The 13784-nt window shown below is 38.6% G+C and overlaps 1 protein-coding gene across 1 annotated transcript in view; it reads right to left on the reverse strand.

Annotated features, from left to right (window-relative positions):
- Positions 1-12613, reverse strand: part of PDE7A (phosphodiesterase 7A) — a 27608-nt gene extending 14995 nt beyond the window's left edge. The window contains exons 1-4 of the mRNA XM_006767029.2: positions 12413-12613; positions 10566-10629; positions 2693-2788; positions 154-254 (exon numbers count right to left, since the gene is read on the reverse strand). Of these exons, the coding sequence (XP_006767092.1) occupies positions 154-254; positions 2693-2788; positions 10566-10629; positions 12413-12613 (462 nt within the window). The remainder of the gene's footprint in view (positions 1-153; positions 255-2692; positions 2789-10565; positions 10630-12412) is intronic.
- Between the last annotated feature and the right edge of the window lie 1171 nt (positions 12614-13784).

Genomic DNA, 13784 nt, shown 5'->3' on the forward strand with positions numbered 1-13784 from the left:
ATACAGCCGTTTTTGGAAACTTGATCCCGCTAGATCTCAGTCCTGTGAAGGAAACTTCTGATTCTGCGTCAAGTCTCTAACTTAGGGAAAAGTATTTGAAATAAAGCAGAGATGCTCTGAGGATTGTCACCTGCTGTCATGTCAGCGCCTCACCTTGGGTTCTCGTAGGTAACAGTGCATGGCCTGAGTGACGTCCGCAGCGTGGACGGCGTTGTGGTACGGGTTCTGACTGTGGTAATCTTCTTGAATCATAACTGCAACGAAGGAAAGCCCCCCCGCCCTTAATTGTAAATGGGCGGCATGGACAAGTAAAAAACTGTGATAATCACAGTTCCCACTGACACTGTCCATGTGGCTATCAGTTAACTGTTCAGGTTCAGAGAGAGATGATAATCACCCACACTCACATGGATACCTAAAGAATCAATACCATTTTGACTCATGACTTGTTTGAAACTTTTTTAAAATGTATGTTTTTATTGATTTTTAGAGAGAGAAAGGGAGAGGGAGATAGAAACATCAATGATGAGAGACAATCATCCATCAACTGGCTGCCTCCTGCATGCCGCCCACTGGGAATCGAGCCCTGACCTGGGATCAAACTGGTGACCTCTTGGTTCATGGGCTGATGCTCAACCACTGCGCCACACTGGCCTGGCTTGTTTGAAACTTAAATGAGAAAGTATTCATGTCAAAATTATAAAATACTTTCTCTTTTAAAATGTGAATGAGACCAAAAGAATCTCAGTTTAGTAAAAAAGTACCATTCAACAAATATTTATTGTGCCAGATACTGTTCTTAGTGGTACTAGAAATTCATCAGTGAACAAAAATCTTTATGACACTGAAACAGTGCAAATACTGGGTCTATGAAAGTGACCCCGTGGGCGCTTCATCACGCGGTGGGTTTTGGACCTGGAATTTGTTTTTCAGTTTGTAGAGATGGACCTGATGCTAATCTTTCCTTTCTCCCTCTGTGTCTGTTACGCTATCACGAAAAGGTGGGCCAGGATTAGCGGGAGAGCTACCCGTGGTGCCAGCGAACCTGCATGGGGATGGAGGGTGGGGGGCCAACAGCAAGACAAGCTAAAACCTAGAGGTCTCTGAAGAACACACCAGCCCCAAGGTGGTGACTGCAATCCATCTGTGAGCGGGGAAAAGACTTGGGATTCTGTATTTACTTTGAACCCATCGTTTAAAATAGCCTTTTAAGTACTTTTGTACCATTTATTTTTGTATGCGTTTTATAATTTATATAATATACTAGTACAGTATCACAGGCATACCATTTATATATAAATGTGCATTAAAAGTTTCTCAAGCCCTGGCTGGTTCAGCCTGCAGACTGAATGGTCCCAGGTTCGATTCTGGTCAAGGGCACATTGCCCGTGTTTGTAGCTCAATCCCCAGTAGAGGGCGTGCAGGAGGCAGCCGATCAATGATTCTCTCTCATCATTGATTATTTCTCTTTCTCTCCCCCTCTCCCTTCTTCTCTGAAATCAGTAAAAATGTATTTTTAAAAAGTTGCTAGGTAATAAATTTATCTTAGTTTAGAACTTAAGAGGAAAGAAAACACTGTCTTCTTCCTTTAAAAAAAAAAAAAAAAAGACTCCGCATGCTATGCTACCAATTTTTTCCTAACATGTTTCTTTATTTGGTGAAAAGCTTCAACTTTCCCCTAAGCAGAGCAGTCTTAGCTAAATGCCACCCTGCATGTTTAAACATATTCCAAATAATCTTTCAAGTTTACTGTCAAATTAAGAGACCTAAGTGCAATGTACCCCATCTTTAAAGTTTACCCTTCAAACACTTAGAAAAGGGCAGAGACGTGGCGTCTTTGTCAGGAAATCGTGGCTGATGTAGACCTCACTGCAGAGTCATCCCAATTCCTCCCTAGGCCCCGACCCTGGGCTCCGAGGCTCCGCAGCTCTCACCCCCAGGTGCAGTCCATTTCCACCTGCCCTGCCCGGCTGCTGGCACAGTGGGAAGTGAAGGGGGCCAGGGTCACCAGCTCTCTCTTGGAAACTGAACACCACTTTGAACAAGCTCAGCTTATCCTATCCTATATAATAAAACCCTAAGATGTAAATCGACTGAATGGCAGAACGACCAGTTGCTATGACACACACTGACCCACGGGCAGACGCTCAACACAGGAGCTGCCCCCTCGTGGTCAGTGCACTCCCACAGGGGAAGCGCCGTTCAGCCAGGAGCTGGGCTCACGGCTGGCAAGCACAGAGGCGGTGGTGGGAGCCTCTCCTGCCTCTGCGGGGAGTGGGCCTAAGACGGCAGTCAGACCTCCCCAGAGGGGTCCTGCACCGAGAGAGGGAGCCGGCCAGGCTGAGGGACTCCCCCCACCTAGTTTTAAAATAAAGATTACTTTCTTTTTTGTTCTTAATGTGAATCTATTATGCTGCCAAAGTCCTCTGCATTCTTTTAACTTAATAGGAGACCACTTAGAGCTGCGCCTGGTCAGCCCCAGTTCTTGGGCTGCTAGCTGCAGACGCACAGAGAGCAGCAGGACCGGAAGCAGCATGCACAGCCCACAGACCCAGGAGCTCAATAATGCATGTTGTTTTAAGCCACTAAATTTGGAGTGGTTTGTTTTAGATCAATAGTTAATTAGTACCAAATTTTTAAAAGTTCTTGTATACATCTCATTACTACTGCTAAATGAATTAGAATTACTTACCTAAAAATCTACGAAGTTTCACCATATCTAAATGGAAGTACTCAATTAATCCATGAAGACTAAATAAATGACAGGTTAAACTTACTAGACTATTTCCTAAAAAAAAAAGAAAAGACAGAGAAAGGAGATATTAGTAGCTAACATAATTGCATATAGGTTTTGAAAACACAGCATGAAGTACTAATTCCTTTTTGTCTGTCTAAAATTTACAAATTCTTAGACCAGTTATGAACTTCAAATATCACATCTTTTTTTCCATCCTAAGAAAAAACTTTTTTTAAAAAAAAAACAAAACTTTTTTGTTGTTTCATTTTGCACAACCAGGTAAACTGGAAGATAAACTTTTAATAGACTGATTTTAAAAAATACACCAAAATAATCAGAATCAATAGAAACTTTGAAAATTGTCCCACGCTAAGTTTAAGTCAACTTCCCAAAGCACCTAAAAATGGCTGCACTTAACCACTTCCTACACGTCCCCTCAACCACCTGCTTTAGCTGAACAGGGATGTCCCAGAGCAAGCGATTTTGGCTGGCCCTGGTTAGGTGGAGGCTGTGTTTATTCTAACAAAACGGGACAGAATTCTATATCTATTCATTCATAGACAATACGATATCTAGCAATCTTATGTTTTTCTAGTGAAATGGTTCTTTGACTTTTCAAAATGCCTATTTTCAAGCTTTCTCTACTTTTCTCAAACTACTGACATAACCACATCCTATTCACCCCCTCATCCTCAACAGCCTCATACTTCACAGATAAAAAACATAAGCCCTCAAATTTCCCTTTCTTCCAAAAGCCAATAATATCTCTACCTCTCCACAGCTTCTCAGGAACCTTCCTTGGTCCATCACATACATCTACCATGTCCCCGCTCCCCCAGCCCCAGTTCCACTGAATCAAAACATCCCTCCCTCCTCCCCCTTCTCATATTGCTCAGTATGATGGGCACTCAGACATGCTCTAGATTCTCTTATCTTTGAAACAATGAAGAATCCCCGGCTCTCTTGGCCCTTCTGGTTGTCACCCTCTCTGCTCCCCCACAGAGAGTTTTCTGGGAGTGTTGTTACATGCAAAGGGGTTATCTTCATCCTCAACTCACTCCTTTGACACCACGTGTATAAATTAAATTTGGAAAAACTACCATTTTTATAATGTTTAGTTTTTCCTTCCAAGATTCAACTCTTTCTCTCCATTTCTTATACCTTCCATTACATTTCTCAATCTTTTGAAGATTTTCTCTATAGGACTGATATGCTGTATTAACAATTAAATAGACTGTGCTCTAAAAGGAGCATAAACTCATAAATTTGGACAAGAACAATAACATAGACACTATTCTAGTATTCTCTAAAAAAATTGATGATTCTTACAAAAAATGAATAAAAGACATAACTAGCTCCACATTGAAAATTTCTAGTAATATTTATGAAGGATTATAAAGAACTACTGGGCTAAATTCATTATCTAAAACTGCCTAAACAATTGTCAACAGAAGCTCATGGCTGAGGAAAAAAGTTAATTAATTGGAATAATATTTGCATGGGCAACATTGTAAATAATGTGGCAGCCCAAAAGAGATTCTTTTAAAAACTACCTGGCATATCATCTTCAAAAGGGGGAAAAAACCATTTCAAATCTTTTATTTTTATGAAATTAAAAGTTAAAATGCATTCAAATCCTGATAACACTCTACTGGTACAAACATGAGCCTATGTGGTTTGGAAGTATTTGAGAAAAAGTGAGCTATATTTCTGCTACTGCTGTTGTAACAACCAATTTTTTGGGGGGAGTATATTCACAGATATTTTAGGATGCATGTTCAAACAAACTATCCAATTAAAAAATGACCAGAGGATCTGAACATTTTTCCACCTGACATACAGTTGGTCAACAGACACATGAAAAGATGCTTGACATCACTAATCATCAACTAAATGCAAATCAAAACGACAGTGTCACCTCACACCAGTAAAAATGGGGATTATAAAATAGGCACGAAGTAAGTGTTGATGAGAATGTGGAAAAAGGTGAACCCTTGGGCACTCTTTGTGGGACTGTAAATTGGTGCAGACACCATGAAAAACTGTACAGAGGTGTCCCACAATAATTAAAAATAGAACTGCCATATGATTTAGCAACCCCACTTTTGATTATTTATATGAAGAAATCCAAAATACTAAATTCCAAAAGATATAGGCACCTCAGTGTTCACTGTGGCATTATTTGCAATGGCCAATACTTAAGAAGCAACCTAGGTATCTATTGCTGGAAGAATGGATAGAGAAAATGTGACATATGTGTGTATAGAATTTTATTGACGTAACATAAAAGGAGGAATGCTATTTAGCCATAAAAAAAAGAAGGAAATCTTGATTTAATGTTGATAGCCATTGTGACAGGTGTGAGGTGGTATTTCATTGTGGTTTTCACTTGCATTTCTCTGATGATTAGTGACATTGAGCATCTTTCCATGTCTGTTGGCCATCTGTATGTTCTCTTTGGAGAAGTGTCTATTCATGTCCTTTGCCCATTTTTTAAAATTAGATTTTTTTTGTGTATGATTAGTTTTATAAGTACTTAATAAATTTTGGATATTAAGCCCTTTTCAGGTGTATCATTGGTGACTATGTTCTCCCATTCAGTGGATTCTCTTTCCATTTTGTTGATGATCTCCTTTGCTGTGCAAAAACTTTTTAGTTTGATGTAGTCCCTTTTATTTATTTTTCTTTTGTTTCCCTTACCGAAGGAGATACAAAAAGATATCGCTAAGAGAAATGTCTGAGATTTCTGTTTTCTTCTATGATTTTTTTTAGTTTAGAGTCGAACATTTAAGTCTTTAGTCCATTTATTTTCGTGCATTGTGTAAGAAGGTGGTCTGGTTTCATTTTTTTTTTTTTTGCACATTATCTATCCAATTTTCCCAACACTATTTATGCAATAGACCAGTGATAGCGAACCTATGACACGCCTGTCAGAGGTGACAACGCGAACTCATTTCTTGGGGTTGATTTTTCTTTGTTAAATGGCATTTAAATATATAAAATAAATATCAAAAATATAAGTCTTTGTTTTACTATGGTTGCAAATATCAAAAAATTTCTATATGTGACACGGCACCAGAGTTAAGTTAGGGTTTTTCAAAATGTTGACATGCTGAGCTCAAAAGATTCGCCATCACTGGAATAGACTGTCTTTACCCCACTGTATGTTCTTGCTTCCTTTGTCAAATATTAATTGACCATAAGGTATGGGTTTATTTCTGGGTCTCTATTCTGTTGCATTGATTTGTATGCCAACAACAAGTGTTGAAGAGGATGTAGAGAAAAGGGAACCCTCCTGCACTTATCTATCCAATTTTCCCAACACTATTTATTGAATAGACCAGTGATAGCGAACCTATGACACGCCTGTCAGAGGTGACAACGCGAACTCATTTCTTGGGGTTGATTTTTCTTTGTTAAATGGCATTTAAATATATAAAATAAATATCAAAAATATAAGTCTTTGTTTTACTATGGTTGCAAATATCAAAAAATTTCTATATGTGACACGGCACCAGAGTTAAGTTAGGGTTTTTCAAAATGTTGACATGCTGAGCTCAAAAGATTCGCCATCACTGGAATAGACTGTCTTTACCCCACTGTATGTTCTTGCTTCCTTTGTCAAATATTAATTGACCATAAGGTATGGGTTTATTTCTGGGTCTCTATTCTGTTGCATTGATTTGTATGCCAACAACAAGTGTTGAAGAGGATGTAGAGAAAAGGGAACCCTCCTGCACTGTTGGTGGGAATGCAGACTCTGCAGCCACTGTGGAAAGTAGTATAGAGAAAAAAAAATTAAAAATGGAACTGCCTTATGACCCAGCAATTCTACTTTCTGACAATATATCTGAAGAAACCCAAAATATGGATTCAAAAAGATATATGTACCCTTATATTCACTGCTGTGTATTAACAATAGCCGAGATTTGGAAGCAGCCTTACTCCCCATCAGTAGGTGAGTAGATAAAAGAGCTGTGGTACATTAATAAAATGAAATACTACTTGGTTGTTAAAAAAAAGGACATCTTACCTTTTGCAATAGCATGGATGGACCTGGAAAGTATTATGCTAAGTGAAATAAGCCAGTCAAAGACAAATACCATATGATTTCACTCATACGTGGAATCTAATGAACAAAATAAACTAACAAACAAAATAGAAACGCTCACAGAAACAGAGGACAGACAGATAGCTGTCAGAGGGGAGAGGGGTTGGGTGAAAAAGGTGAAGGAATTAAGCAAAAACAAAACAAAATACCCCCAAAACAACTTCACAGACACAGAGAACATTGTATGGTGATTACCAGAGGGCAAGGGGGGTGGAGGGAAGTAGAAGAGGATAAAGGGTGGATAAATGTGATGGAAGAAGACTTGACTTGGGGTGGTGAACACACAATAAAATATACAGATGCTGTATTATAAAATTGTACACCTGAAACCTATATAATTTTATTAACAAATGCCCCCCCACTAAATTCAATCTCCCTCTCTCTCTCTCTCTCTCTCTCTCTATATATATATATTGGCCCGGCTTGCGCCCTCTCACGATCCAAGACCCCTCAGGGGATGTCAGAGAGCCAGTTTCGGCCTGATCCCCGCAGGCCAGGCTGAGGGACCCCACCAGTGCACCAGGCCTCAAGTAAGTAAATAAAATCTTGTCATTTGCAACAACATGGATGGACTTTGAGAGCATGCTAAGTGAAATAAGTCAGAGAAATACAAATGTGGTATAACCCCACCTATACATGGAATCTCAAACCAAAACCAAAAGCTGAGCACACAGACAGAACAGATTGTGCATGTCAGAGGCAGGGCTGGGGGTGGACAAAATGGGGGAAAGGGTCAAAAGGTAAAAATTTCCAATTGTAAAATAAAATATAAGTAAGTCTTGGCATGTAATACACAGCATGGTAACTATAGTTAATGATTCTGTACTGCACATTTGAAAGTTGCTTAGAGAATAGATCTTAAAAGTTCTTGTCACAAGAAAAAAAACTGTAACAATGTGGTGACAGATGTTAACTAGACTTACTGTGGTGATTATTTTGAGACATAGATATATATCGCATATCATTATACTGTGCACCTAAAGCTAACATGTTATATGTCAATTATAACCTCAATATAAAAAATGTATATACAATCTGTATATTTAGGTTTTGATAGGGTTCTCCCAAAATCATTTTCCTAACCTAATGAAACAAATGACCAATTTCTAGGGTCTCTAGACTCTAGAGTAAGTTTCAGGAAAGCTACAATCTATAGGTAAAATACCCTCATCTGCAATCTGAACACACTGCAGAGAGCAACACATGTAACGTCTTACACCAAGAACTTTCCAGGAATCTGACAAGAATCAGTCAGATCAGAGCATGCCACCCACATTGAATGGAAAAGCTGCATGTAGCATTTTTTCCCCATTTTCAGTTTATAAGACACCAGTGGATAAGAACACAAGTCAATGAAACATTTCAAAACAAGTGATGTGTTAAACAAGAAACAGGCACAAAAGGACTTATATGAAATGGAAACAAAAAAGGTTGTTGGAAAAAATTGTACTGCTAAAAAGCTCCCCCATAAACATGTATCAAAGGACAGAACTGTCAAAGGCACAGTGGCCCTGACAGCTTTCAGAATGTGACTCAGATGGGAGCCAACAGGGTTAGGCTACCTCCAGGACACAGGCCTGGTGACCAGGGTCCTCACGCGCCAGGTAGCCTTCAGGGGTGACAGGCATATCTTGTCATCTCCTATCACCTCACGCTCATTCCCGTGGAAGGAACGTCAGATGTATCCGACCAGCAATAACTGCTTTCCTCCTGCCGCAGACAGGCCGGGGCCATGTGTCTTGGCGAATCACTGAGCTTGCCTCCTCCCTGCCTTCCTTACAACAGCATTTGGAAATTACCAGAGTAAGAAATACAGCAAGCATGGGATCAAACGCAGGAAGGGAAAACTATACACTTGGAAACCACGTACATATATCATCCAGAATTCAGGTCAGGATGAGCAGTTTTGAAAGGAAAGCAGTGCTAATTAGGTAATGCAAGTAAAGGAATTACCTCTGATTTGTTTCCCAAGTATCTCTCTTCACGTATAGAATTCCTGTAACATTTGGGTAGCTGTGGTTTATGGAATGAATGAATATATATGTAAATATATACCACCACCTGTGAAATCATAGGTGGGTAGCTAACCATGGGCGGCTTCTACTAACTAAACCCTAACAACCAACCCTACGAAGAAACCATTCCGCCCTCTTCTGCACAAAGGGTTGAGGAGGTTACACAGGGAGCACAGCGCTAACTGGCTAGTGTGGCCCCGTGGGCTTTCACTTCTGCCGCCTGCACTTGTTCATCACCCAGCCCCGACTAGCGCTGTGAAAAAATGCAGTTAGAGACATTTCCCTGAGTGACAAATGTCCAGTAGACTAATCATAGGCTCTCAACTGTTAGACATACAGGGCTTTATAAGGCTAAACCGTGAAGGTCTTAAGTGTGCACTGTTTTCCATATTATCCTGAGATAAGTAAGACTCGTGCTGAGTTAGGAAAGGGCGTTCTCCGGACCTAGAAGCGGACACCTGTTACCTCACTATCTGTATTTTCACAGAGGCTGGAAGGGAGGGCTGCTGTGCAAAGGATGTGAGCCTTTCCTGTGTGGGCAGCCCACCACGGGGCCAGGGAGAGGGATACCACACTTAGTCATCGAGGGGCCAAGGAGAGGTGGGAGAGAAACAGAAGAGGCAAAACAAAAGGCCAGCGGAGGGAGGCTTTGCAGATGAGACAAACTTCACTGTTTACCATTTTGCCTATTTCCTATCATTAGTCACTAGACAAATAGTGAACATAAAGGTATTTTCACTCAGAGGGAACGATGTAGCGTCCTAAAAAGCTAGGCCACTCCCCCTCAAGATGAAAAAAGCTGTATTTGCTTGTCCTTTTCCCATATTTGGCTTCCTTACGAAAGGAGCTTCATTCCAAAGGGAAATAAAAAAGGAGGGTGCTTTCAGAGCACATCATTTCCTTCTGAGCAGCCAGGACTGGCCTCCTCAGTGTGCTCTCCACGCTGATGTATGTGTGTATGTATGTATGTATTAAAGACAGACAAAGTCTAGTTGAACTACATGTAGCACCCATTTTTTTATGCCAAAAATTTTCCCTAAGTAAAACTGATCCCCAAAGAGAATAAGGAAACGTGAACCCTCCCCCGCAACAACACAAAAATCAAGGGGGGGAGGTGTGTGTGTGTGAACAGAACAGAATCACCTGTTTTTTTTAAACCACACACACTGCAGATTCTGACACGCCCCCTGGGAAGCTGCAGCTCTTCCCCAGCCGGCCAAGGAGGGGAGCGCAGCACCCGGTCTTTCCAGTGTGAAGAGCCGAGAAAGAAAAGCCGAGGGCCACAGACCTAGAGGGAAGGAGTCTCTTGGAAGGTCGGCATCTACCCACAGCTGCACTATCCAAGCTGGAACACGGGTCATAAGGTGTCATTGTAAATGCCACAACCCAAAAGAAACCAAAAAAGAAAATTCAAGAACACGAGATAAGATTCACTGGGGGTTATTAGTAACAGCAGCCTTAAGGAGGGACGGCCAAGTGATGGTGGCTGTTTTTTTGATTACTGCTAAGAGTAATAATCAAAAACTCAATGTATGAGACTGGCTCTAGGCTTATCAATCAGTCATACAGAAGAGACAAAATGACGCCCCCCCAGCCAACAGAGGCTCCTAAGTCAGAGGAAGCAACGACCCGCCAGAGGCTATACCAGCAACGCAGCAGCCAGAGAACACAGTGATTCGAGTAAGTCAAATTCTTCACTTACCATTTGTTAGTCTATCAAATAGAAAGATATCAAAATTCCAATTTCCAACTTTTCCCAGCATACACTGAAATGAAAACCAAACATTCCTACTGTAATTTAATTTCAATAACACTATCTTTAGTAGATGGTTCATAGAAAAGTTAATGAAAATGGAAAGTGATTGATTTACTCTAAGAAATGCTATATATCATTATCCTTTTAATCATTATCTTTCCAACTGGTTCCAAAAAATGTATAAAGAGATGAACTCAATTTGAAAAACCAAATATTATTGTTTTCCAATGAATAAATGTATAAGTAAGGTTAGTGTTTTTTAAAACTTATTCTATTCTGCTACAAACTTTTAAGAATTCTACCATAATTTACATCACAGAAGTATGGTTCATATGTTGCATGGTCTAGAAACTAGATTTTAAAAGTTTAGTAAAACTAAATTATAATAACTGAGTACTTACTTACTATACCAGGTACTGTTAAAGTACTTTATACTCTTACTATTCACACCAACATTATCGCGTAGGCACTGTTTCCAATCCTCATTTACAGATGGGGAAACAAGCAAAAAGTAACTAACTTGCTCAGCTAAAAATAATCGAGCTGGGGTCTTAAATCAGGTGGCCTGATTCTGGAACCTGGGCACCTAACATCTACACTATGTTGTGCTTAAATTGTTATCCATTTTTTAGAAAACACTCCCAACTATGGGTATTTATTTATATTCTTTAAATATCCTTAAAAAACAATAGCATTTACTACATTAGTTTTCAGATTGATGTGTATTTAAGCCAAACAAATAAATACCACAATGACTTTAAAAACCAAGTAGATTCTATTTTTACACGATATATTTGTAACATGAAAATTCTGCAAACTTTATTTTTAAGAAAAAAATTGATTTTGTTTCCAAAAGTTCATTGTTGTATACATTTAAAAATAGATCAACATGAGCAATACTAAGACGCCACTAGTAGAGATTATAATGGTACCAACAACTAATCATACACAAATCAACATTCTCATTCCAAAAAGACGACCTTGCTAACTTTTTAAAGTTTAAAGAAAGCATGAACACTTTCCACTGATTTCTTTTATCAAAGAGAGAAGCAAGTTTTTTCACTTTAATGTTATCATAAAGGTACTCCAGCCCTAGCTACACAAACTTACAAAATCTTGTGTGTGTGTGTATGTGTGTGTATATATGTGTGTGTGTGTGTGTTTCTATATTCTAAAAATATAGAAACATAAGATTAAAAATCCTCATTTGTTAAAAAAAAAATAGTTCCTCTAACTTCCACCTTCATTAAGACATTTCTTTTAAAACATGTAAAGAAAATAATGCTCAAAATCACTGGGTTTAATTAAGAAACATCTAAGTCCTCAAAATAATCCACTGATTCAAGAGACTATGTATGAAAATCATTTGACTGAAAGTCACGAGACTAACTTTCTGTGCTGATTTACCTCTAATCAGAGCTCAAATTAAGTCCCTTTTGCTCCTTAAGCCATAGTTCACTTATCTATTGAATAAAGGAATTAGGTCAGATAATGCATAATATTCTTTCCAGCGATAAGAATATTGTGATCTTATAGTTTAATGTTCTACTGTTCTACTTGTTAATGTTATAATAAATAAAAAGCATTTTCATTTATTTAGTTCAGAAATTTCCCTTGCTCTGTAATACCTAATCATAAAATGAACAAACAACTGCTCTAAAGGAAAAACCTGAAAAATGGGCTCAACTGATTTTCACATACAAAAAAGGCTCTATAAATCAGTATCAGATGAGAAAAGAAGGCTTCATTAAACTTATCAAAAGGGTAATGTTTCTTGAAAAAGCTATACACACCTTGGCTTGTCCATTATAATCATCATCTAAAATGTTTAGAGAGTTTGAAACAGTAGTACCACGAAAAAAACGTGATGATCTAAGATACCGCTGGAAACTTAGTAACCTTCTGATATTCCTTGCAGACACTGAAACTTCAATTTCAGATTGAGCTGAAATAAAAGAAGTAAAAGGTGAGTACAGCAAGTCAAAACTCTGCATGTACTATCTTGTAATACCTCTTTTCTAGCTATATACAAATAAAGATTTAAAATGTTAGCCATTATACCACACTTCTAGGAGAGAAGAGGTACTTTACTTGTATTCCTATTAAAGAACTAAAAATGAAGGGGTAAATGGCCAATTTTGACAGCATTTAGAAAGTTAATAATGAGGAGTGAGGCTTCATTAATAATCAGCTTTTTTTTTTAACTTCCAAGGATTATCATTTCTCACTCTATTGCCTCAATATACTAAATACACATGGAACAGAAACTCAAAACCTCGTTTGAAACTATGCTTCATACTAAGAAGCCGGGTCCCAAGTTTTATCAGAGACTTTAGCAATTAAAACATCTCAAATCCCAAGGAGGTATAATTTTAAATATTTCCTTGAGGTAATTTTATTCAGAGGAAAAGGAAATGGAATGGAGAATAAAGCAGTTTACATCCTGTGAGAGAGAGTTCTAAAACAGAGGGATAAGAATTCTGTATGAGGAAAACCCAAGAGACGTGGTTCCACGCTGGAGACTGACATGTTCTCTGTTAGTGAGTCTAGCAGCCATTTTAGAATAAACCAAACTTTGAGTAATAGATTAAATAACAGACTTGTGTTAAAAGCTCTATTTTTTTTTACATAAAAAAAAACTTTACTGGAGAGAGAGAAAGAGAAAGAGAAAGAGAAAGAGAGAGAGAGATAGAGAGAGAGAGAAAGAGAGAGAGAGGAGAGATGGATTTGTTGTCCCACTTATTTATGCATTCATTGGTTGATTCTTGTATGTGCCCTGACCAGTGATCAAATTCACAACGTTGGCTTATGGGGACAACACTCGAACCAACTGAGCTACCCAACCAGGGCCTAAAAGCTATCTTGTAGGGAATATATGTTATTTTTAAATTCTAAATTGAGTGAAATGTTCACAATATAAAACACATGAAAATGAAGAGTAAGGATAAGCAAATCATAATCTCTCATCTTTAACTTCCATGAACTTAGAATCACCAGGTGGAGAGTCAGGTAATCAAATATATCCTCTTCTTGTGGGTCCAGTCACTAACTCCTCTATTACCCTGCATTTTCTTTTCTATAAAATATGGCGATAATATCGAACTCAAAGGGTGCTGGATTAAATGAGATAACGGGTACACAAGTCACCTACAGGAAGTACTAAAT

This window comes from Myotis davidii, unplaced genomic scaffold (genome assembly GCF_000327345.1).
Source record: "Myotis davidii unplaced genomic scaffold, ASM32734v1 scaffold580, whole genome shotgun sequence".
NCBI lineage: Eukaryota > Metazoa > Chordata > Mammalia > Chiroptera > Vespertilionidae > Myotis > Myotis davidii.